Source organism: Paroedura picta, chromosome 1, assembly GCF_049243985.1.
Source record: "Paroedura picta isolate Pp20150507F chromosome 1, Ppicta_v3.0, whole genome shotgun sequence".
In the NCBI taxonomy this organism is placed as follows: domain Eukaryota; kingdom Metazoa; phylum Chordata; class Lepidosauria; order Squamata; family Gekkonidae; genus Paroedura; species Paroedura picta.
This window is the reverse complement of record NC_135369.1, coordinates 155841199-155867499: the sequence shown is the minus strand read 5'-3', so window position 1 is coordinate 155867499 and position 26301 is coordinate 155841199. Positions and strand designations below refer to the sequence as shown.

The 26301-nt window shown below is 46.6% G+C and overlaps 2 protein-coding genes across 5 annotated transcripts in view; one reads left to right on the top strand and one right to left on the bottom strand.

Annotated features, from left to right (window-relative positions):
- Window positions 1-18481, bottom strand: part of ERICH1 (glutamate rich 1) — a 93318-nt gene extending 74837 nt beyond the window's left edge. The window contains exon 1 of the mRNA XM_077309507.1: window positions 18182-18481. Within this exon, the coding sequence (XP_077165622.1) occupies window positions 18182-18230 (49 nt within the window). The 5' untranslated portion in view covers window positions 18231-18481. The remainder of the gene's footprint in view (window positions 1-18181) is intronic.
- Window positions 18470-26301, top strand: part of DLGAP2 (DLG associated protein 2) — a 578727-nt gene continuing 570895 nt past the window's right edge. For all 4 annotated transcript variants that reach the window (XM_077309418.1, XM_077309398.1, XM_077309427.1 and 1 more), the window contains exon 1: window positions 18470-18901. In XM_077309418.1, coding sequence (XP_077165533.1) covers window positions 18884-18901 — 18 coding nt within the window. In that variant the 5' untranslated portion in view covers window positions 18470-18883. The remainder of the gene's footprint in view (window positions 18902-26301) is intronic.

Below are 26301 nucleotides of genomic sequence, written 5' to 3'. Positions count from 1 at the left end.
AGAGTACAAAAGTGGGCATGAAGGTCAACATTTACACACACTGAGGCATGAGAGGAGAGGCAAAAACTCACTACCATCACCGTAAAGGTGAGTGGGGCCCCCAAAGGCTGAAAGGCCTACCAGTGAGAACACAAGGTCTCCCACAGAAAACATAAAAAACAGTTTGCCTACTGGAAGCACTGAAGGCCAAATGAGGCATTTGCTGAAAACATTTATTAGCCTGCCCATCTTGGAGCCGCGCCTGCCTTGTATGCAGAAGACTTCCTAGTTCAAGCCCTCAGCATCTCCAGATTTCAGAACCAGATACTTCCCTCTGTCCAAGTCCTTGCTGTGCTGCTGCCACTCAGAGATTACAGCACTTGCAGGCTGACATGGTATAAGGCAGCTTCAAAGATTACCCAACATATTCTGTAAAACAGACGCTGGGGAAACGTAGGTCAGGCCAGTTTTGGTTAAGACACTCTAATAACAACCTCTTGGAGACAGTGACCTCCAGTAACCACACTGTAAGAGAAAGGTATATAAAATACAGAGGCCTTCAGGTTTCCCCCACTCAGCTTTATTTATTAGCTTCACTTCATTCAAACCCTGCCTTTCTCCCAAGTGGTAACCCAAAGGAGTTTACATCATTCTCTTCTCCCCTGGACAGCCTTCGAATCTCGGTGGCTTTTAGAGCCCCCTCCACATAATGCCACCTGCATCTTGAGGCTGTCAAGAAGCTGGATCGAGTTTTGGCCATTTTTAACTTGTGAGGAGGGAAATTGCCAAAACTGGATTTACCATTCTCAATCGCACATCCCATTGGTGAGCAACCAGTGAGCAACCAGGAGTAAGCCCATATGGAGGGAGAAAGGTGAGACTTTAAAATGGTGCGACTGCAAACCTACATTGTCAAAGGTAAAATAAAATCTTCTTTAAAGTGTCCACAGTCTTTTCTGGATAAAGCAGGCGAAACACAGCCCCCTTTCTGGAGGTGGGGAATCAGCTGGGAAAGAGGGGTGGGGCGGGTGATCTGGATGCCTCCTCCCTATCATACAGGGGTCTGAGTGCTTTTTCAGCCAACCATTAACACAAAATGTCTTTTCAGGCTCCAGGAACTATGTCCAGCCTTCCCACAACTCGGGCAGGCAAAAACAGCCCTGTTTCTGTTTTGTGGAGGTGGGAAATGAGCTGAGAAGGCCAACCATTTAATCCAACCATTTACAAAAAATGATCTTTTTGGCTCCAGGGAGCATGTTCAGCATCTCAGAAATAGACCTAAACAGAAATAAAGTCCAAAAGAACATGAATCCCAAAAAGGGGGGGGGGGTTTGAATCGTTCTGGCATTTCTTCATAGCAATGTGGCAGTGTTTTTATTAAAAATGCATCTGTGTTGTGACATTACTGCATAGCAATGTGGAAGTGCCTTTAATTTAACTTTGTGGCTGGCGGGGGGCAAGAAAGTTTCAGTCCATGAGAGAACTGCTGTGCTGTGATTGGTGAGCCAAGGAGCAGAGGGACAAGTTCATTTTGCTTTGCTTTCCAGCCTCGTCAGGAGGCAAAATGCCACGATGGGGCAGAGAAAACATGGGAGGGATCTCCAGTGAGGAGATCTGCAAGTCCAAGCGGGAAGCCATTCCCGTTTTACCCCTCCATGCAGAAATAGTCATTGTATATTAGGGAAACAGAACCTGAATCAGAGCTGGCACTTGCAGTGAAGCCCTATATTTTTTTACTCCAAATTTTCATTTAGCCATTAAGTGAAACTTAGAAGATAAAAAAAACTTTTAAAAATGTTTAAAGTTTATACGTTTCAAAACTAGAACAAGCCCTTGCTATACTTTGTGACTATCTAAAATATTTTCATTATTCACTGAGAGATGGGAGTTATAACTTCACCAGAATCTCCGCACTTTGTAAATATTTGTTTACTAACAACCAGTTACCAAGTCACCCATAACTTTTTGTTCTGATTAACATATTTCAATTATTAAAAACTACTATTTTTCTTGATGTATTTTCCCCTACCATAACACCAATACCTAATGCTACTCTTGGAGGTGAAATTGCAGTTCTGTCTAATAACCCCAGCTTAGGCTATATCCGGAATTGGTTCACAAACAATGTGACATGATCATAGGAGGTGCAGAATGCGTGAAGAGAAAATTAGCCCCCTGTTTTGCATTTTCACTAAAACCAATTACATAGTGCATTAAATTGCAGACTAAGTGAAGAATGCAGCAACATCTGCTTGCTCCTCTCCTCTCCTTATTAAAGAAGCTCTAAGTAAAGAGAAAAATTAGGAACAGCCTTTTCAGTGCTCAATACTTCATGCTCTGCTCATTTGAAATACTTCATTGATTTCAGCTGACCTTCACTTTATAAGGAAAAAAGTGCAGGAGTGGAAAAATAATAGACAACCAGTCAACTATGGCTTAAACCACGTGGGGAGTGTCATGGGTGTTCAGTTCATTTCATGACTGGCACCTGCAGAGAAACAATTCTCCACATGGTGACAACAAAGCACAGTAAGTTCTAATGTATGTCCATTCTACATTAAGGAGACCAGATATCCACTTTGGCGGGACCTTCCCGACTTCAAAGTCTTTTTGCTGGGTCCCGCTGCATTTTCAATATGTCCCGCCTGCCCTGGCCTCCCCCCCCACGTGTACCCGCCTGCCCGCTGGAGGTGGCAGTCGGCTGGGTGAGCGAGACAGGGCATGCGGGCCGGATTCCCAGCAGCAGCAGCAGCCACCTTGGGGAGCTGGCCCCAGATGCCCCCGGAGCACCGGGCCTGCCGCCCTGATTCATGGTGCCGCCGCCTCTGGGTGGGTGCTTCCTTGCTGTGCAGGCTCTCTGGGTGGGGTCTGACTGGCTGTTTTGATGGGGCGTGGGTTGTGGGTGCCAGACCAAGCCCCTTCCTGCCCCTTCCCACTGCGGGGGCTGCCTTTGCCTCCGTGGCTTGCCCGGGCGCTCCGGCTTCAGCGACGTTCCTCTGGGGAGCCTCTGGGGCGCTGGGCGGAGGCATTGGGGGCAGAGGGGTGCAACAGCAGCGCCGGGGTGGGAGGCGGCCCGGGGGGCCTGCTGAAAGGACGCTGCCCCGTGAGCCATGAGGAAAGTTGGGCTCCGGCTCTTTCCTTCTCAGTGGTGGGCGCAGGCGGTGCCTCTCACGGAAGGAAAAGCAAAAGTGGCTGCTGCATGTGGTGCGGCTGGCACTGGCCACCCTTGTCTTCCTCCCCAACGGTAGCTGGACGGCAGGAAAGAAGGCGGTGGCGGCAGCGCCTGTGGAATGGCAGCGCCAGTGAGTCGTGTGGCAGTAGCTTGGGGGGAGGCGCAGGTGAGGAGCGGAGGCACCCCCCGGCGGTGGGGAGAGAGGAACTGCCTCCTGTGTGATGGGGGGCTGCCAGTTGTTTGTGCCACTTCCTTAGGCTTGGCGACAAAAGAGCGGCCTGTCCTTTGCCTGCCTTCTCCCACCCCCCTCCAGTCACACTAATCTTTCCACATGGTATTCCAGGCCCACTTTCCCTTTTTGTTGTTTCTTCCATATGTGTGGTAACCATCTAGGTGCCCTGAAACTGGGTCTTCTAGTCTGGCACTCCACCATCTGTATTTCATGACCTGCATGCAGGAGAGACAGACAGAGCCCAAGACCCAAAAGCGTCCTGCCGTCAACTCCGTTTCTCTCCAAACAAACACAGCCTCTCAGAGGGGACCCAGGTTGCACCGTGAGAAGCTCCAGGGTTAGTTGAGCCCAGACATCATGGCTGCAGAGAGGTTATGAAAGTTTAACACCCAAAAGCTGCCAGCCAGAGTGGGATGGGAGGTGCTTTTTGTTTGAGTGTGTGAGCCCAGGCCCAAAGGGTATCAACAGCACCTCCAGGCCCATTTTGCCCGGAGATCACAAGAATAAAGATAAGAATGCAAAGTATTTTGCCAATTGCATAACCACTCTCAGAATTCCAGAGCTCCAAGCTGTGCCTGGAAGTTAGCAACTCCCCCGGTCAGTGTTGTCCCTTTTTACCTATTTTAAGATCTGGTCACCTTACTCTACATGCAGATAAGATGCATCGATATTTGCTTATTCTAGTAGAAAAAAGAAGCAGAGGGTTAAGCAGGGATGAAGCGTGTGGGTACTTCTGCAAAGTAAACGTTTCCAGCTGGAAGGAGATTGCTGTCTACAGCAATTCATTTCCAGTTGCTTCTACAAACCAAAAATGTCTTTACTGCACATGATGCCAGCTAATTCTGCCTGGGAGGTGGAGAGGAGCCAGTGTAAATTGTACATGCCAATCTTTTTGATGTGGAACACAACTTCTGGCATACCCCTGAAACCGAAATTGCTATGGATGCGATGTCTGTAGTCCCACTGCAGGGAGCACAGAAGAGGCAGGTAGGTGGCTGGTGGAGGGGGCCAAGGAAGCAGCCATGCTGATCCTGGAGGCCCAGGCAGTGGTCACACCACCGCCACCAGCAGCAGCAGCCGCCGTCTTTGAAGGCCAGTCCTGCCTCAGGAGAGGGGGGAACGGCCTTGGAAGATGGGTGGTGATGGCTGCGCAACCAGCAGGGCTGGCCACTGGCCCTCACCAGCCACCTCGGCCATTCCGTGCAATGTGTTCCGCATAATGGTCGAGAAGCTGCTTGTCAGAAACATTTACAGTATTTGCTGGTGTATAAGACTACTTTCCCCCCCTTAGAAAAACATGCCTCCAAGTGGGGGGGGGGGTCGTCCTATACGCCGGGTGCACTTCAGTTGGGATAGACATAGCTGCCTATAGTGGCCTCCCGATACCCACCCACCTCATTCTACATACCATCCAGTATCGCGCGGTATCCAGCGCAGCCACGGTGGGTCATCAGCATGGCTGCGGCGAGCGTCAGCAGTGAGACAAGGGGGCCAGCCTTTTCGGCGTGACCGGCCCGTTCTGCTCGGCGGGAAGCACTGGTGCTCTGGCCTGCCCCTTGTCTACGCAGAGCTCGCACTTGCGTACTAGTGCCGGTCACAGGGAGATGCAGGGGTGGGCCGGAGGCACTGCAGTCGTGCTGCGGCCGTACAATGGTGACAAACTCTATATTTTGAGTGGAAATGTTGGGGGTCATCTTATACGCCGGCAAATACGGTATTTTTTTTAAACACCCATTTGATTTGCAACTTAAAAGCAATCTCTGCACCTGAAATATTCTTGTAGGAAGTAGTCCTCAGTCTATATCGAGATACACTATGAGGAGGCCATGGGAATGGTTTGAAGGCATATAATCTACCAACCATGTTGATGCTAACCAAGTCTGGATAGAAGAACTCCAGGGAATCCCAAGGGCACTGCTCTAAGCTCTATTATGGCTATAAATATAATAAATTGATAGAAAAAGACAAGGAATCTTCATATAGAATTTTTAACAGTATTAAAAAAATGGACATGGGATACTTCTGACAACAATGGCAGCAACCACAATTGCCCTAGGCTTAGTATTTTGAAATGTACATGCCCAAGTTGCAGCACGAAGCAGCAAAATATATGTATGCACTGCAAAATATTTGCAGAATCTTATTTGATGATTTATGTTTTCCACTGCTGCTTGTCATGTTTTATGTCCTGTATGTTTTACTGGGGGTTTTACTGGGTTTTAGTTAAGGACAATTGTAACCTGCCACGAGCTGGTTCCGGGAGTGGCGGTAAATAAAGTAAATAAAATAAAGTTAATAAATAAATATAATAATATCAGTGACATTCATCAGTTGCTGCAAACCTATCATATAATCTCACCTTCAGAAGTAGCAGAGATGACTTGTGGGGTAGCCACAGTCCTAAAATATGTCTACTTCAGAGTACTTCCTTCAGAACTAATTCCTAATAAAGTTTACAGGTGTATAAGTGTTTTATAGGAGCTCCTACAGAGCAATGGGAAAATAATTTATCCGATTCACATTGAGTGACACAGTGCCCAGAGTACCAAATCATTTTGAAGCTAGTGAACATTTATAACATTGATCAATTTTGTACTTGACACCTCACAAATCAGGTGGCAAGGTAACAAAACGTCTGCTAATTGCCATGACTAGTAGATCCCAAATACACACCTGGGAGCAGGTTTGGACTTGAGTTTATTAAGCAGCAATGAACCGTGAGCCACTCTTTCACTGGTGTATTACCGGAGAGCATGCTGCTGGAAAGAAGCTACAAATGTACATTGGGTATGCATTTGCAGGCACAGCAGGGAGGAAAAGGAAAAACGAAGGATGCAGGTTTGGGCATTCTGAATGCACATCATCATCCCCCCTGAGGAATACACAGAGCTGAAAAAGAAAATATATATAAAACTGCATTTCAGTATGACCAAATCGCCTTGTATTCTCTCAGCTGATAATACGAATGTAACAGCAGTCTAGCAAAGCTAGGAATAAAAATAATGCACAAGTTCTTAGCCTCGGGATTGCTCATCTCCATCATGATGGCAAAAAATGGAAATGGAAGAACTACTACCGATATTCAGATGAAGGTAAAAAGCAGACTGGCATGGTAGAAAATGAAATGCACTACAATTTTTTAGAACTTGAAAGATAATTCTGTGGCCTGATCTCAATATATCAGTCACAATCTCTTACACTCTAGGACAGGCTTACTCAACTGGGGTTTCATGAAGCCCTGGGTTTTCTCCGTAGCCCTGGAACGGATTCCTAAATAGGTAGGAATTAATTAATTTTAATATATTTTTAAAATTATTAAACATTTATTGGTTATGACCATATATGGTCATGTGGACCCCCCCAATGGCCAATGATGGGCTTGGAAGGGGTGGAAAGGAGAGGGGCTCCCAGGTGGGCATATACACAGCTATGCTTCCCAACCATATTATGTAAGGTTGCACCACTTCTGGGGTTTCTCTAAGCCTTAAGAAGGGGTTTCTAAATGGTAAGAAAGTTGAGAAAGGCTGCTCTAGGAGCAAGGTTATAAGCAGGATGCAAACCTTCAGTCTAATTAATGCTAGGAAAACTCAGTGCTCCATTATTGCCTTTATTACATATATATATACCATTGAGAAACCCCTGAAACATTATTCAGGCTTTGAGAAACCCCAGAAGTTGTGTCATTGTGCAGAATTGTGCAGAATATGGTTGGGAAGCATAGATGTGTACATGCCCACCTGGTGCCCCTCCCCACCCCCATCCAAGCCTACCACTAGCCATTTTTGGGGGGGGGGATTGACATGACCATATGTATTCACATCACCCAATACATTTTAACAAATTAAAAAATATATTATAAATCAACTCCCATCCATTAAGGAAGCCCTTCTAGGACTGTCAAGAAACCCCTCTCTCTGCCTTGCTGAGTTCACAGGGTGACTGTTGTGGGTAAAGGAAAGGGAAGGTGATTGTTAGCCACTTTGACACTCCTGGTAAAGGAAAGTGGCATATATAAACCAACTCTTCTTCTTCTTGAGACAGCCTGTCCTAAAGACTTCTAAGGTAATGAGTGTGCATGGGTAACAGGAAGCATTCATGGAACACAGTACAAGCAATCATAGTTCTTTAAGTATTTGTTGAAGCAAATGCATAAAGTTAAAAACTAATACACACAGTTAAAAACAGTCTAAAAGTAATTTTCCCAGCATTAAATAATCGCTGGAACAAGACATCCTAAAACACCTTCCTGAACACAGCACATTATAGCATCCACCGCTCCCATTCTGGTTGGTCAGTCTGGTAGGGAATGCCCGTGATCTAACTCACTGGTCCCCAACCCCCGGTCCAGAGACCGGTACTGGTCCGTGGATCAGTCGGTACCGGGCCGCAGCTCCTTCTTGTCCTCCTCCCCGGCTGCTGCCTCGGGGGCTGCCCTGCCACTCTGCCGCTGGCTCACCTTTGGTGCTGTCCAGCGGCTGCCATGGCTGGGGCTCCCCCTTGGTGTGGCACTGCACAGCTGCTGCTCGTAGCACCCACCAGCGGGCAGTGGGAAGTCAGGGACACCGGCGGGAAAGCAAGTGGAGCACGGGCTCAGGCGGCGGCAACATCCCTCGGCAAAAGACAACCCCCCCTGGGCCTCAGTAAAAATTGTCAAGCGTTGACCGGTCCCTGATGATACAAACGTTGGGGACCACTGATCTGATGCTAAATGGATTATTCTAGATGAGGCTATCACCAGAAGAAGGTTTTCTCAAGCATGCAACTGACAACCATTCAAGTGGGCAGCCATGTTTGTCTGAACTAGCACAACAACCAGGAGTATACCAGAAGATGACATAAAAGAGGTATTAGGGTCCCTAGCCGAAGGGCTTTAAAGGTGATAACCAGCACTGTGAATCAGTACTAGAAGCAATCAATGCACATCACATGGTGTTATATTTTCCAAATGCTAGCCCCAGACAGAAACTTAGTTGCTGTAATTCTGTAATTCTTCACCAATTGAACCTTCCAAGATGTCTTCAAAGGCAGCCCCACAGAGCATATTAGAGCAGCTGAATCTGGAGGTCACAGTGACATGGATCAGCGTGGATATATCTGCAGAGCCTAGATAAGGCATCAAGTTTCAAACCAGATGTAATTGAAAGTAGGAGATTCTGGCAACAGCACAGATATACTTATCTATCAACAAGGCCAGGTCCAAGAACATCTCCGAGCTGTTAACTGGAACTACTAGGGAAACCTTAGCCTTAAACCTATCTAATTCTGGTTGATCAATCTGTCTTCCAAACCAGCATCAGTCTTATCTGGACTGAGTTTTAGTTTATTCACCCTCAGCCACTTGACCACAGCTTCAAAGTACTGAACCAGGACCTTCAAAGAGAGCCAGTTTGGTGTAGTGGTTAGGAGCGTTTCTAATCTGGCATGCTGGGTTCGATTCTGCACTCCCCCACATGCAGCCAGCTGGGTGACCTTGGGCTCGCCACAGCACTGATAAAACTGTCCAGGGCTCTCACAGCCTCACCCACTTGAGACTTAAAAGCCAGATGTCATCTTTGTAATGGTGAGAACCCACTCCAAAACTCCTGATGATCTCAGCTAAAGGTTTCTGCATATAAACACTGGGAATAAAAATGGGTCCGTGAAGCATACTATACTTGAAGCATATGATCCTTGAAGATCTTCTGGAGATCTTCAGAAGATGCTGCTTGCCAGGGATTTTGAGGAGGTTTGCATAGCAGACAGTTTTGGGGGTCAGGGAAGAGACTTGAGGCATGCTATTTTACCTTTGGGTTTAGCTGGGGTGTTTTAATGAATGTTGGAACCCACTTAAAGCAAGAGGAAAAAGACATAAATATTTTAATAAATAAATATCTAGATTTTAAAGTAGGTTGGAATCCCATCCTCCTTTCTGGTGGGAACAAGAAACTGTGCAGATGGGATAATGAATCAGCTACTTAAAAAAAATCAAACATGGGACATCTATTTTTGGCATAACATGTTGTGACAGATCCCTAGATTAATTCTGGCTACACTGTTTCAGTGATTAGTTGAGTGGCACAGAAGACAAACAGAAGCTGTACAGAGAAAACATACACACACACACACAAAATCATAAGCTCCAATAACCATGGAAGTCAAAGGCAACCAAGTCTGTGGCATCAGACCAGGCTAAATTGTTAAACATTGGGTGATATGACCATATATGGTTATCTATCTATCTATCTACTTACCTACCTACCAACCAACCAACCATCTGGTCATATCATCCCCCCCAATGGTGAATGATGGGCCTGGAGGGGATGGGAAGGGGAGGGGCTGTAGGTGAACATGTACACAACTATGCTTCCTAACCATATTCTTCATGATTGAGCCACTTTTGAGGTTTCTCAAAGCCTGAAGAATGTTTCAGGGGTTTATCAACCATAACAAAGTTCAGAAAGGCTGCATCAGAGGAACACCTTTTGATGTACCATCAGTGTGCATTTATAGGACCATCTTCACCCACAGCAAAGTTAATTTTTCTTGTTCTTGCCATGAAGCCAGTTTCACCTCAGCAGATCTAGTAGGCTGGAAGAACAGGGAAGGGAGGGGATTCATGAGGAAGGGGCACAGAAAACGTTAGTTGCGGGTATTAATCTGCTGGTAGAGTTTTGTGTGTAATTTTAATAAGCTAGCAACTTTGTGGATTCAGAAGGAAGCAACTTATGTTTCTTGCTGAAACAGTTCTACTTTCAAGTCAATGCAAGATATAAGACGTGAGGATCTAGCAATTCATGCCCAAACATGTTAATAGTTGCTGGAGCCATTAATATTCAACACGATTGGTCAATTAGCAGCTAATAATATCCTGCTATGATGGCCAGGGGTTATATATGTTTCATTAAAGGAGCAGGAAGTGCTGATCCCCTTGAAGGAAGTGGCCATCAAATCATCTGTGTCCAGGGAGACTTTTCTTCAAGGGAAAATTTAAGTAACTATCAGTGTGTAGATAAAGCTTCACCTTCGGATAAGACCCTTCGGCATGTAGTTGGCTATGCAACACTAGGGAATGTTGAGTGAGACAGATGCTTGAAATGAATTTTGGTTGGGATTGGGACCCAGACTTGGCTTACTTGATCAACAACCTTCTCATTGCTTTACTGGCAAATGTGTCTCTATTGTGTCTCTAAAGTTCTTATCAACTTTAGATACCATCAGCCATGGTGTTTTATTTTACTTATAAATATTTCCACCACACCATTCTTTTCCCTCAGGCATTTTTTACTGTGGGATCCCACAGGAGTCTATTCTTTTTCACTTGCTAGAATCTGAAACCACTGGGAGAAATTTCCAGATATTTTAAGCAAGGTTCCATTGACATACTAAAGGCAGTCCTATTCTCCTTAACTGCTGTTTAATTCCAGAAGAAGCATCTGGAGAAGGCAGTAAACGGAATGAAGACGAATTAACTGGAGTTCTGGGTGACTGGTATTCTGTCTGTCAATGATAAAACTATTCAGGGAATAAGGGATCTGCCTGTTAACCGGTAGTAGTAGAAGAAAAAAAGTTGGCTATTTGTACCCCACTTTTTTCCTACCTGAAGGAGTCTCAAAGAAGCTTACAATCGCCCACCCTTCCTGTACCCACTACAAACACCATATGAAGTATGTGAGGCTGAGAGAGCTCTAAAAGAACTGTGAGTGGCATCCAGCTGGCTGCATGAGTAGGAGTGGGGAATCACATCTGGTTCTCCAGAACAGAGTCTACCATTATTCACCACTACACCAACAGGTTCTTTATTAGTTTCAGGTGGCTACTTTGGATCTAGGCAAGGGTTTCTAGAGATGGAAATGTTTGGTCCATTCCTCCCTCTCTTCTTTCTGATGTTTAAATAACCTCTCTGAAGCAGCTGTGAGTTGTGTAGGAGGAAAAAGACATGCACAGTCTTTGTACTCCCCCCCAGCTAATTCCCACAGGAAAAGGGAATAAATAGGTGTGTACGGAAAGAGTTAAACCTATCCTCCAATAAAAAAAAACTGAGGGAGAGGGAGAGACTATGACCAAACCTAGTTTGCCAAGTTAACAGGGGGAATAAATCAGAAAAAAAGAAACCCTGATGTTCAAATCCTGCCTATAAACAAAGCACTGTGAAAAAAGAAAAGGGAAAAAAAAAACAGAATAAAGCCCATCTTAAAAGACAGGCTGTTTTAATTGCATTCCTCCAGAAATCCAATGTAAAACTACTCCTGCTGTTTGTAAAGGTATTTTATACTTACTTGGGAATGTGGTGCAGCTCTAAGCATTATATAAACCAAAATCCAGCATAGGTCAGAGTAGCTTCTTTTTTTATCATGCAGTAGGAGGACAAAGTTTTTTCCCTTAAAAGAGCTTTTACATAAGAAATGCTGCTACTTGCTACTATGCACAAACAGACTTTTAAGCATCCCCACCATGCTTGTCAAAAGGTTGTCCAGCGCCTATTCAAAAGCTCCTTTTTCTTTTGCCAGCACGAAAGCAACATAACAGCAATGCTCCGTCTACTATGCAGGACTTAAAAGAAAGCCTGGTAAGGAGTATGAGCCCCTAGTCTACCCAAATCCCCTTCTTATTCCTTTTGCAAAAGTCTTTTTTCTTTGGTCTAATGGGCAGCTAAAGAAGAACAACAACAACTCTTTGTATAATTACGATCTTAAAGATGTGGGATTGAGAATGTCACTGAATGGAATTGCACAGCACTGCAAAGAAAACTTTTTTTATGATTCAAAAAAGGTTTACAATGAAAAGGGGATCAGGCAGGAAATGAGAACACTGCAGGTTGTTCAAAATATGGCAACTAACGTGGCAAAAGCCACAGAAGCAGGAATGAAAGCTGACAATACAGGAGGCCAGTCGGAGATGAGCTGGTGCACAGTCGCGAGGAGAAGCAAAGGAAATGAGAGATGCTGGTTTCACAGAGCCTTAAATGTTAAGGACTAGGAACTGGCAATTGCTGAGAAAACTGGCAGGGAACAGAAGGGTAAATGCTACATGCGGTGGCCCAATCTTTCTTCTTCCTCTTTTGACAAATATGGAACCTGGAACTTGCACAGGAAGAAAAGCAGGCAGGAAGGGGGTCTCTTTCTGCACGAGTACTTTCTCCCTCCCTACACACACTTAACTCCATCCCTGATGCTTTATCTTGATGAATGCAGGGAAGCTGGAGGGAGGGGGGGAATAATTTTTAAGAGAACATCAGCCGTAGGAGGTTGACAATCTGCTCCCTCGCGGGTCAGCCACTGCAGACTACAGCTGCGTTTTGTAAAAGAAAATGTTCTGCGGAGGGCAGGGAATCACATGTTTCTAAATGTAATGTGTAATTTGAGAGAAATGAAAAATAGGAATGAGAAGAAAGTAACTTCCAAGGGTTTCTGTTTTACTACTTCTCTTCTTCATCTGTTGTCACTGCAACTCCTGTATATACTCGCATATAAGCTGACCCGTGAATTTTACCACAAAATATGAGCAAACTTATCGACTTGCATAGAAGCTGAGGGTGGGAAATAATCCATCTTCACAGGCTCTCCCATCCAGCTCCCCCCCCCCAGCAAATACAGAAAAGCCAAGAGGATGAATAGCTGCTGGTTTTTGTACCCCGCTTTTCACCCACAGAAACCAAAAGAATAGTTTGGAAGACGTGATTAAGAAGAGGAAGAAGTGAAGGCAAATGGGAAAAAAGATCAGAGTCCCTCAGTCAGACTGTTGATGTCTTACAAGGTGCCTGAGCAACAATTGGCTGGCTGGAGCAGGCTTTTATTTCAATTACCATATATACCCGTGTATAAGCTGAGAAGGGCTTTTTCAGTGTGAATAAGGTACTGAAAAACTAGGCTAATACACAAGTATATAGGGTAGGTTCCGATGTTCATGCTTTTGTCCACAGGGAAAGGCCAACAATCTGCCTCTCTGCAAAACCCCAACAAAATGAAAGGGGGTAGGAACCATCTTTCCTTAGCACATCTTCAGAACTAAATGTTTATCATAGGATAACTTTTAAATTATCTTGTGACAGCACCCATGAGACACAGAAGTTGGCTTGAACACTCAACAGCCCATATGCAAGGTGGAGGGAACAAAGAGCACTGCTTCTTAGCCCAATCATTGGATCTGTGCCATTCAAGGAGTATTTACTTCCAAGTGTGCTTAAGATTCTTTCCTCATTCCTATTTAACTTGTATGCTGAAATAATTATGGGAGAGATGGAACTCAAAGAATTAAGACTGGAGGAAGGAATATAAATAATCTTTGGTATGTTGATGATACTACCCTCCTGTCAGAAACTAAGGAAGGCCTAGAACAGCTGATTACAAAAATCAGAAAAGAAAGCAAGACATTCGGCCTCTTTTTAAGCATCAACAAGACAAAAAATAATGACCAATGCAAAAACCAGACATGTCACAATAAGAATTAATGATGAAGAGATTGAAAGCATTCAAGAATTCATTTTTCTTGGATCACAAATTGATAAGAGTGGTGACTGCAGCATGGAAATAAAACATCAAATTGCTCTGGGTCACTCAGCAATGATAAGCTTGAATTGAGCATGGAAAAACAAGGACACAAGCCAGACTACTAAGTGTAGATTAGTCTGATCTGTCATATTTCCAATAACCTGTAAATGTTGGATGATGAAAAAGATCAGATTAATTGATTCATTTGGACTCTGGCGCTGGAGAAGGCTTCTGTGGATTCCATGGACAGCAAAAGCAACAAACAAGGAAATACTAGAACACATAATACCTGATATATCACTGGACGCTAAAATCATGGAATTCCAGCTCACTTCCTCTGGCCATATCGTGTGATCCAACTGGTTGGAGAAAGCAATTATACTAGGATTGGTCAGTGGTTAAAGGAAACCAGGCTGATAAAGAACATGGTGGTAAGACATGATCAAAATGGGCATTGGTCAGAGCACCACACAACTACAAGCAACAGTGCAAGATCAAAAGACATGGAGACAGCCAAGCCATATGATCGTCAAGAGTTGGATACGACTGAATGGCTAACATGATCATCATGCTTAGGATTATTTCTTTTCATCCGATTCCTCCTCAAAAAGATTCAATGCTGTACATGGTTAGATATTATAACTCTGCATGCAAAAGAATCTGGGAGAGAAAGGGTTCAGTCTGTCATCCAGGTGCATTTGGCAGTTGGCCTCACCCTCTTCTTGGTTGGATATTGAGCCTTTTGGGCTGTTGCTTGCCTTCTGTTTAATCTTATATAGGACCTCTCTTTTTGTCTCTCTCCAACCTGGGCTTGGAGCTGTAGCAAGTTAACCTTTTTGAAATGAATCTATTCACAAAAAATTAAATGTACCTACACGAATGTGTTGTGTGAGATGAGCTCCTATTTTTGTAAGTGAAATTTCTTTTCTCTTGTTACCATTGGAGCCAGATGACCTTTGTAATTTGTTTGGACAGCATTTCTCTGTTTTCTGGGAAACGTGGAAGATCGGGGATACTGCGTAAAACTTCTGTGAGGTTTTTAAAAAATTTTATTTAAGAAAACAGCAAAAGGGAAACAAAACAAACCTGAGAAGCAAGTCAGGAACCGAAAAGGTTGAGCAGCTAAAACAGAGAATCCATCTATTTATCACAATGTACACAGTGACTACAAATTAAAAACATAAATAGAATGTACATAAATCAAAGAGGTAATTGGTATCATATCACATATAGTGGTCTAAAGAATCAGTGCACATTAGAAATGTAAATAAGAAATATGTGTTCCAAGCCAGGCAGCTTGTGTGTGAATGAATGGAATAGTGTAAACAAGATATCACAGCTTCCCTTGTATGTTAATAACCACTGCAGCTCCTACTGGCTCAGCTACCGGGAAGTCGGAACAGACTACTTTCAAATATTTGGGAAGAACACTGGTTTCACATTTTGTCTCATGGTTCAGGAGCTACCACCTTTTCCCCCTCAATGAAAGCTAAGACTGAGCTCTAAGAAACTACTGCCCAAAGCGGCATCTTTAGAATCTAACACAGAATATAGGGCAAGAGGGCTCCACCAAAGATGGAGCAAAAGAAAAAAATAATAAATGGTAGAACAGAAAAAGAATTTAGCAGGGGTAAAAGACAGTAAATAGTTATTTATTATATTTCTGTAACACCTTACCATAAGGTTCAGGGCAGTTTACCCAAAATGTAGGGATAATATAGCACAATTCATAACATCAACAACAACCGTGGGTTCCATAACTGAAGACAACAAGTATTGTAACTTTTCTCATAACAACAATAACTTTGTAACCATGATCCCGCAGGTTGGTCGGTTTGGGTTCAGATTGTGCGGGGGTGTCTGGGGGCTCAGTGGATGTTGTTGAATCGGTCGGCCTCAACCAAATGCCTGGTGGAGGAGCTCCCTTTTGCAGGCCCTGCGGAACTGTAGGAGTTCAGGCAGGGGCCTGATCTCTTCAGGGAGTTCATTCCACCCGGTGGGGTCCAGGACAGAAAAAGCTCTGGCCCTAGTTGAGGCCTGATGTGCTTCTTTGGGACCAGGGATCACCAGCCAGCTGGAAGTGGTGGAGCGTGGAACTCTTTGGGGGATGTAGGCAGAGAGGCAGTCTCTTAGGTACACTGGGCCCAGACAGAGTATGGCCTTGAAGGTGATTGCCAAGACCTTAAGTCCGATCCAGAATTCAATTGGGAACCAATGAAGTTGTCGAAGAACAGTTTTGCAGTATCATGTACAAATTTTATCTTAACATCTGTTTCCTACGATATATTGCACTTGTATGATATCAGTAACATTCTCACAGGTGGGTGGTTCTGGACACATTCATGCACTTTTTACATGCCCAGTATTTACTGGCCTTAATTCTGTTTTTAACGGCAATATATTTTTCTTGCTAATCTTTATATTCATATAGATCCTTCTGAAGAAACACAAGAAAAGCTTGAAGGGGCAGAATAAATGAATATGCATGTTTTAAATTCAGGAAAACCCACTTATTTGTCCATTCGGCAACCCTGGTTCTAAGACACCTCTAACTACTTCCATCCTTCCCTATGTGACATCAATCCCAACTGACAGAGCACATTTATTTATAATGTGTTTATAAAGGCAAGATTATAAAGTTTTATAAGTTTATAAAGGCAAGATGTCATTTTCCTGTAGCTCTGCAAATATGCCCCTATTCAATGTAACAAGACTTCTGAAATTCCATAGACGTCAATCCTGATTCAAGAAGTGCTGAAATGACTGGAACCAGAATATATCACCATTTTACAGCCTATGGCCGATGTTCTGCTAAAAATTATTCCCCTCCCCCGCCAGCTGTGTTAAGCATGTATTGGGTGATATGACCATGTCACGTCAACCCCCTCCCCCTCCCAAAACACCCAATGATGGGCCTGTAGAGGGTGGGAGGGCCCCCGGTTAGCATGTACACAGCTGTGTTTCACAACAGTATTTGTATGATTGCACTTCTGGGGTTTCTTGGGACTTGAAGAATTTCAGGGGTTTCTCAATGGTAAAAAAGTTTGAGAATGATATCTTTAGGAAACAGATAAGCAAAGTGAATTGTGCTGTTACTACGTAGTCTATATTCTATACAAAACCTCATCCTACAACATTTCCCCCCAACTAACTGTATTCCTCATATTGTCTCGAGATGTCACAGTGAGGGGCGGTATATAAGCTGAATTAATGAATAAAGAAATGTTTTAGAACTGGACTGTGACTGGAAGAACATTAACAATTTTAACAGGGCAGTCAGGGAAGAGAAGCATCGCTACCTTCATTCGACCCACTAAACCCTTTATTGTTTTAATTAATAGACACATGGCTCCATAATGTACTCTACTGTGTGACTGTCAGCTTGCCATAAATGATCATGTACAAATATTTTCCCCCAAGGGAAATGTTACATTTTCCTCCATAACTGCTATATGCATTATTGTTTTCAGTTTTAAGAATGCATTCCCCATCTTTTTAGACAAACATGATATCAAAGCAGGAAGTCACCTCAACCGCACACTTCAGTTTGAGTCCAGGGCCACAATAAAATCCCATGTAAGTCGAAAGGGAGTTTGTCAGCACCCCTTTAGCCCAGCCTCAGGACATTTGCCCCCTTCAGAATCTCAAAGCAGGCTCCTAATTTCTGACATCGACTTCTCAAGCCTTCTTTCCAAAAAGCATCAAGTGCCACTAATACAAGGATACTAGACTTACTACATCGCTCCTTAGGATACCAACATACATGATTTGGGAAAACAAGCTATAAGGTACAGATTTCCTACTGCCCACTTACCCACTCTCACTTCAGCGCCCACTGACCCAAACCACCACTCCCCTCTGCAAACCACGGGTGTTGCTAGGGCTCAGTAACCTCACTAGATGATCCCCTCCCCCTCCAAAAGGGACAAAAATAACAGAAGGGGCCTCTCATGTCTCACACAACTCTTAAACACTCGACGCACCTCGGAGCATGGTTCTGCGAGTCATTTTCACCCATCAACTTGTCCCGGACTCGGCATCTCTCAGCTGCCCCAATTCAACCACTGCCACCCCCCCGTGCCCCCCCCCCAACTGCCCACTCTCCCCTTCGAAATCCAGCCAGCTCTGCAGCCGGCGCTTCGGCCTGCCTTCGTGGGCCATCCCAAGCCTCGGTGTCGCCGGCCTCTAAGCAACAGCCCCCTCCCCCAACGCAGGGCTCGGTCCTTGCAACCATCTTGCCAGGAGGCTGCTCGGGAGCCGCGGCGACGGCCGTCGAGCCCCCTCCCCGGTGCCTCTGCCTAGCGAGCCCTCCCCCGGCACGGTTTGCCTCACCTGCTGCCCTCCTGCTGGGGGCCAGCCGTCCCGCGGAAGCGGCCTCCATCCCAAGCACCAGGCGAGGGGCGCCTCTTTGCAGCGCCTTCTTCGCTCCCGGCCAGGCAAGCAGCCCCGCGCATCCCTCCCTTGCCTCGCGCGCGCTCTCCGCGCCCCGTCCCACTCTCTGGCTTCCTCCTTCGCTGGCGGGCGTGTCTACCAGCGGCGAGTCCGGCGTCCCATTGGCTCTGGAGGCGAGCGGGAGGCGTTCCCAGCGCAGGACGGTTCGAACGGAGGGAGGCGCAGCGCTTCTGTCAATGGCCGCGGCGCTGGAGGGGACGGGCCCAGGCCGCGCTTGCCGAGTCGGGGGCGGCCGGGTGAGGGAAGTGTGCGGCTGCGCAGAGCGTGAGAATTCTGCCTCGAGGGTGGTTTGACAGCGGCAGCCGCGAGCGAGCCGAGCACACAGTCGCTTCAGCAGCAGCGGCGGCAGCGGGAGCAGCAGCGGCGCATGGACAGCGCGAGGGGAATATCAAGCGGTGCAGTTAGCTCAGCGCGCGGGAGTGTGTGAGACCCGGCTACCCAAAGGCGGTCATCGTATGCATATGCCTCAGCCTCTCCTTCCACACCGCCGCTGTCCTCTCTTCGTGCCCCGGCTTCTCCTTCACCTGATTTGGTTGAACCCAACATGCAACCCGGGATCTGCTAAATGAATAACGCACTAGAATGTCAGCGCTGAAAAAGGTAAGGATGGACAGCCAGTGGTCTCCTAGCGCAGTTCTTGGAGATAAATGGGGGGGGGGGGGGGGAAGAGGCACGAGCGCTGCTCTCTGGCCGTCGGCGCAGCCTGCGCGGAGGGTCAAAGCGACCAAGTGGGAGACTTTGGGTTGCAAGCAGTCCTGGCTCCCGCTTAGGCTAGCATTGCAAACTCTCGGTGCGCGCGTGGAAAGGGGGGCCTCGACGCCAGAAGCTGGTCGGATTCCAGCTGCTCTGGGGACTGAGTCATGGGGAATATTATTTTGGGGGGGGGGGACACAGGACGGCGGCGACTGGGGGGCAGCCTCTCTCTATCTGCCGCTGCTGCGGTTGGGGCTTGCCCGAGTCGTCTTTGAGTCGGGTTGGTTGCACCTTTCAAGCCAGCGGGCTGGAGGGGAAAAAATCCTGACTTCACTCGAGGTTCAAACCGGGCCGCTTTTTTCCGCCGGGGGGAGGGGGCAGCATAAGAGCGCCGATCCGGAGGGGGGGGGGTCTAGTGCGAGAGGGTGGCTTCTCTCCGGGCGTGGGGAGTTTGACCGGGTGGAGGTGGGGGGCTTTGAGTAGTTGTCCGCGGCTGCTGCGGCTATTTCCGTCTGGTGCGGGGGTACAGCCTCTGCTGGGCTTGCTCCTGCCTCCCCGTGGGGTTGGGGTTTGGCCCCGGCCCGCGTTTCCGGGCTGCGTGGGCTCCACTCGTCCGGGGGGGGGGGGAGGCGAAGGAGAACGAGGCTCCCTATAGGGACGTCGCGGAGATGCTTCCGACGGCGATGGCTGAACCCCGCTGGGTTCATAGCGGGCAGGGGTCTTATGTCACCGCGGATGGGGAACTGGGGACGAAGGGAGGACCCGCAGCAGCAGTCGTGGGGGGCTGGAGATGCATGGAAATGAGTCGCGGCGGGGCTGGGAAGCGGGCACGGCCAGCGCCTCCCAAATGTGATCTTGTGGGGCGGCTGCGGCGATGGAAAGGATGCGTGTGGGGCTGGAGAGAAGCGGTTAATATGGAGGGGAGGGAGTCTGGGGGCGCCCACAAGGCAGGCCAGCGCCGAAGCTGTCAAAATCACCGGGTGGTCACTCAGAATTGGGGGGGGGGGGATGGGACTGGCTGACTGCGGGTACAAAGGGCCGCCTCGACTACATGCCGAGGTCAGGCCTTTAGGTGAAGTGTGTGTGTGGAGTGGGGGGCGGTTTTACGTCGGATTAACTGATGGTATTGAGGTGGCCATGTTCACGTGTATGGGGGAGGACGGTACCAGGGGGGCAGCGGAATGGCAGCGGGCGTCCGCGCGTGTGAAGGGGATTTCGGAGACTGGCCAGTGCAGAGTGGAGCGGGCGGTCTGTTGGGCCAGGCTCAATTTCAAGGAATAATTGGGGTGCTTTGGTTTCCACGAAGTAACACGGGACGAGGGAAGCGGATATGAGGGGGTGAGAGGCGAGCGGGCTGAGGTGGTTCCCCCTCCCCTTTCTTCCCCTGGAGGGATCAGGAGGCGGTGTTGCGAGGAGAGAAGAGGGGCGCGCTCGATGCGCTCTCCAGTGTTCCCGCGCGGGAGCTGCGCGCCCGGTTGCCACTGCTGCTGCTGCTGCTTCCGCCGCCGTCGCTAGCTGCGGGGCGGGTGGCGCTCCTCAGCTTCCCGGCCTGTCTCCGCCTGCGCTGAAGTTGCGCAGGGTCTGCGAGGCTCCTATTCGGCGGGAGCTGCCCCAGGAGCGACTGCGGGCCCTGGCTCCAAAGCGCGGCCGGGTGCTCTCTGGACGCCAGCAACGGCGGCTTTTGCGCTGGGAATGGTGCAGTTCAGCTGGGGAGGGGAGAGAATTACAGTTTGGGACAATCCCAGATTTCCCCCCCCACACACACACACACACAACCTCCCCTGGGTGCGCGCACACGAACAGAGACACGCGGAACTGGATTTTCAGGGGCTCGTGGGAGGAGGGAGCGGTAAGGAGAAGGAGGGGGGGTCCTTTACCGTTTTCAAGTGCTCTTGCAAGCCAGTGGGAATGGAAGGCTTGCATTGCCTAGAATAAAGCTGGGGAACTGTTAATGGGGAGAAGTATTGAACGCCTCCTCCTCCCCCTCCTTCCTGGGCTTTCTGTCACAGAATAGACGCTGCTGCGCCTGCTGTTCCCCTGGCGATGCCAGCTTGCGCTGGGCGGGCGGGCTGCAAAGTGCGAAAGGTGGTGGAGGAGGCTCCGTTTGGAGAGGTGCGGGAAGCGGGGGCCTTGCCTCAGCCCCGCGCCCCGTTTTGCAAGAACGAAACTTCCATGCTGATCTCCGTCCAAGTCATGTGACTCACGGGCTGCCGGCTTAAACGGGGTCGACTCCCCCAGCCCCCCAAAAAAGCTTGCCTCTTAGACGAAAAGCTGCGTACAGCTAAGAGCACGGATTGACGGGGCGACCAGTGGGGCAGAGGAGGCACCATCGCCTTCATCCTCGGCACAACTGGAGACCGGGCGAAGCTGGCATCCCCGCACCCTCGCCCTTAGCAAACTTTTGTAAGGTTCTTCCTTTCTCCCTCCCCAGTTAAACGGAAGAGCAACCCCCTCCAAATCGCTTCCACACACAGCTAGTAGAGCGACCAGCAAACTACTTAGGCGGCGCGAGTGCTTTGGCAGCGGGGAGGGGAATGCGCTCATGACGACTCGGCGCGGGTAGAAGCCAATGGGCGCCTTTCCCTCCTAAACGGAGACCCGCCCCTGCTGACTGCTCCCCGCTGGAAAGGCAGAGCTAATTCCCCAACATGGCGTATTTCGGCGGTGGCGCTAATGCTGCCTTCTTGCCGTGTGCCTCGAAGTGTTTCTGGGTTCCGGGGGATCACGAAAGACTTATTTAGAAGCAGGAAAAGCCCTACGGGCCGGCGGTTCAGGCTCCTACCTGGAGCGAACTGGAAAGCAGCTATTAATCAGGATGATGATAGGAGCCCAATTATCTCGTGATTGAGAATGACTCACAATTCTACCTTTGTTGGCAACATGGACGCTATTCCTCACTTGTGGCATTTTCAGTGATAAACTTCTTCACACGGACCTCTGAAGGGGGGGAGGGAAGATTGGATAATCAGCTAAACTAAAATGCAGGCAGGGAAAAGTCATTCACTCTTTTGAACATTAAATTTGCCCGTCATGGCTACTTTTACTCATGTCTTCAAGGAAGACCCTAGGAAGGGGCTACAGTTTATTTGCTAATTTTGTGTGAATGTTTACTGTGAGGATCAGACTATGATTTTACAAATTTCAGTGAACCGTGATGCAAGGGACAATTTTGAATCCCTCCAGTTTAGCTCCCTGCCAGTTTTCTCACTCAACCAATCCTCCAGTTCAGTGGCTCCCTTCCCTTTCCCTTCAAATCAGCAGTCAGAAGTTCTCAGCATTGTATCCTTACTGGAGCATTTTTCAAGTTTCTTAAAAATGTGGTTAATTTATGAAGTCATGTTTTTGATGTGGAATACATCATCTAGCATGCCCCCTGAAATGGATGTGATATCCATAGCCCCACCCCAGGGAGTACGCTAGAAGGGGGGGGGAGTTGCTGACAGAGGAGGCCAAGGCTGCAGCCAAAATGGCAGTTGCAAAGCCCCTAGGTGGAGGTAGATGCGCTTCCTCAGTTGAACCCTTCCTGTCCAGCCACAGGACCTCCGGCTTTGAAGGGTTGAGCTTCAGGCGACTTTGCTTGAGCCACCTTATCACTGCTTCCAGGCAGCTGGCTAATATTTCTGGGGGAGAATCAGGGCGGTCCATCCATCAGGAGAAAGAGTTGGGTGTCATCAGCATACTGGTGACATCCCAACCCAAACTGCTGCACCAGTTAGGTAAGAAGGTGCATGAAGATTTTGAATAGGGCGGGAGAGAGATTGACAGGTTTTTTAGCGAGTAAGGAATAATGAACAATTCAACTGAATGCATTTGCAAATGTGATTTCAAAGATTTTCCTTCTCCATCCTTAAATTTTTCTCGTCACAAGTATGTTACAATCCTTGAGAAAAAAAGGATGATTATATTGTTCCTTCAAAAGTTATTTCAGATCCCGTCTTAATACATTGAAGCTGAATTTTTCATGCAAGAGTTTTCTATTCACTTTTGTAACTTAATATGCATTATTAAACATGAGTGTTGTAAAGTTTTATCTGAAGTGAATTTTATTGGCCTTTAAGGTTCCATTGGACTCTTATTTAATTTTGCTATGACATACTGACATTATAATTCAGTAAAACATTTAGGCTATGCCTCTAATACAGTAAAAATCTTCAAAATGACACTAAAAATACCACCTAAAGCTTGGCTGAATAAGAAATTTTTAAAAATGTTCTAAAGAAGCTCAGAACTGGTACTCAATAAAAAGCCTGAAGGAGGATATTCCAAAGACACTAGAACAGAAGATCATAAGACACAGGTGGATTGTATAGAAGCAGGTGCCTGCAGTGAATTCTGATAGTTCAGAGAGTATTCATGAACTACCACTCTGTATGGCTAATGGCTAATACCTGTGGCTGAGTATCCAACCAGGATCACTGTAGCTGTTCCAGCAATACCACAATAAGTAATGTTAATACAATGTCATTTATTTTGATTAGCACTAGATATTTGTACTTAGAAACATGAGTTTCTCAGCCACTACCACTACAGTAATTTTTTTTTAAGGCTTGCTAATTTTTCGGCCTTTAAGATTGAATTTTGTTCATGAATCATCTATTCTCTTTAAAATAACTCCTATATTATGATTCCTATATTATGACTCATTCACTTTTAAGGCATATAATGTATTGTTCAGTATTGAAAGAGCCTATATAAATGGTAATTCATTGAAGACCTAATTCTGAGTATTGCTTGAAAAACTGTGTGCTGATTAAAATTTTTGTTCTCACGGAAAATAATGTTTTGCTACACTTCAGTTATTTACCTAAATTCATAAAACATAATCCAGCCTGAGTTAGCCATGCTTAAGCTCATACTTTTCAACTGTCAAGTCAAAGCAAAACATGTTTAACTTTGTGCTGGCATGATATCAGATGGAATCTTGAACAAATAATGGGCTTAAACTACATGGAGAATGATATCAGCTAGATATCAGGATTTTTTTTTCACAGTCAGTAGTTTAGCAGTGGAACCAGCTACCTTAAGGAGGTGGTGAGCTCCTCTTCAGCAATGGCCTTCAAACAGCAGCTGGGCAGAGTATCTTACAGAGCATTTTACAGAGTATTAAAACACATACACAAAATGTTCTCAAAATACTTGCCCCTGTTTGCGCTTAACTACAACCAAGGGGTAGACCTTGGAGCCATGTGAAGAATCTCTTTTCCCTTCTTAAACATACATATTGAAATTTCTCTCCTACCAGAATTAAAATAGTACATAGATTCCCTAATTCTGCATTTTGACAACAATGAATAAACTTGTTGGTCTTAGGCAAGTTTTATTTTCTTCATCACCCATCAGCATTAGAGGCATAACAACTTTTAGCCTACCCTTTATCCAAGGCACCACATCTCTCTCTATTTTCACAACAACATGGCAAGGTAGGCTAGGTTGAGGGAGCATGATTGGCTCAGGGTTCGCCTATCAAGATATTGTGTCAGTGAGGATCTGAGCCTTGTCCAGCTGCACATGCTTCTCAAATAGGTTGCAACTTTTAATTAGTTAAGTATTAGTGTTTTTAAACAGTAATAAACCAGTCTTCAAGAGCCTCTTGTGGTGCAGAGTGGTAAAGCAGCCGACATGCTATCTGAAGCTCTGGCCGTGAGGCTGGGAGTTTAATCCCAGCAGCCGGCTCAAGGTTGATTCAGCCTTCCAATCTTCGGAGGTCAGTAAAATGAGTACCCAGTATGCTGGGGGGTAAACGGTAATGACTGGGGAAGGCACTGGCAAGGTCACCCTGTATTGAGTCTGCCATGAAAACGCTAGAGGGCGTCATCCCAAGGGTCAGACATGACCTGGTGCTTGCACAGGGGACACCTTTACCTTTTAAAACCATTCTTCAGTTTCTGTATGCACAGTTATGTGTATGGCTATGTCTGGTATCAGCAAACAGGAAAGAAGATTGAGCTGGATAGACAAGTGCTTTCCCCAAGAAGGGGTGAGAATTGTGACTGCTTTTCTGCTTCAAAGAATCTGCAACACTGCATGCAACTGGCAAGGTCTTGTACTTACCTCGCAATCTGAGCATATTGAACAACAATCCCAACCATTGTTGCTGAGTGCAGAGCCAGACAGAGCTCAAGCTGAAGATGTCACTACTTCATGCAAAAAAGAAGTTCCAGAACAGTTCTTGAGCCCAGCATCTCCATACTAGCAATTTTTTGGGTAGAGCAACATGGGAGCTATTTGCCAGTATTTGGTACATGGCCTGGGAGTACCCCCCCCCAACAATGTACTGCACTGGCTTGGTGGAAAAATTCAAAAGTAATAAATTAATTAAAACGTTGCTTATATCTCTATTTTAACCCAAGAAATCCTACTGTATCCAGGAACATTGTATTTAGCCCAGTCATAAGAAGAAGGGCTTAGAAGAATGTTCTAAATCTAAATAAGCAGTTCTAAATTAATATTCCTACAACTCTTACTGAGAAGTAATCTGTGCTGAGTCATCAAGACTTCTAAATAATGATTTTGAGGGAATAATGTGCATATATATACTGACAGTAGCAATCAAAACAAATATAACTTTTGGATTCATGCAGTAAGTAAAGAAATGCATATTACAATTGTGCCTTCAACTGGTTGGCCCAGGCTAGCACCAGCTCATCAGATCTTAGAAGCTAAATAGGGATATCCCTGAATAGTACTTGGATGGGAAACTTCCAAAGAAGTCCAAGGTCACGATGCAGAGGTAGGCAATGGCAAACCACCTCAGTTAGTTTCTTTCCCTGAAAATCTTACGGGTTCATCATAAGTCTGTGCTTCTTTGATGGCGCTTTCTATTACTTTATGTGTATGATTGGAGGCAAGAATCCTGAAAGAGGCCACCACATTGTGTTTGTGATGAACAGCACATAGCAAATAAGATTTTAAGTGTGGGAAACAACAGCAAAAATTAGTGAAGGCTTACGAATTCTTACTAGGGAGACAGAGCCACAGGTTGCTCTGAGCCCTCTGATTGACCAGCATCAGGTGAGTGGGATATCCAGGCTGTGTGCTGGAGAGAAGGCATTCTGAGTCTGAGTCTGATTCTGACAGAACCTTAGCTGAGAAGAGCTTAGCTGAGTCGGTTCACAGTTCTGTAGGGCATGTAAGACAGAGCCCTTCCGCCAGGTCTTTCGGTGAGGCCACGGCTAAGATCAATTGGGCCCCTCCACGGATCAGGTCCCCGTATTAACTTCCATCTTGGATGGCTGTCTGGGATGAGGAGGGACAGAGAGTTTTGCCATCATTGCCAGCGGGATTGTTGAATGGGGTGGGACAGTGAG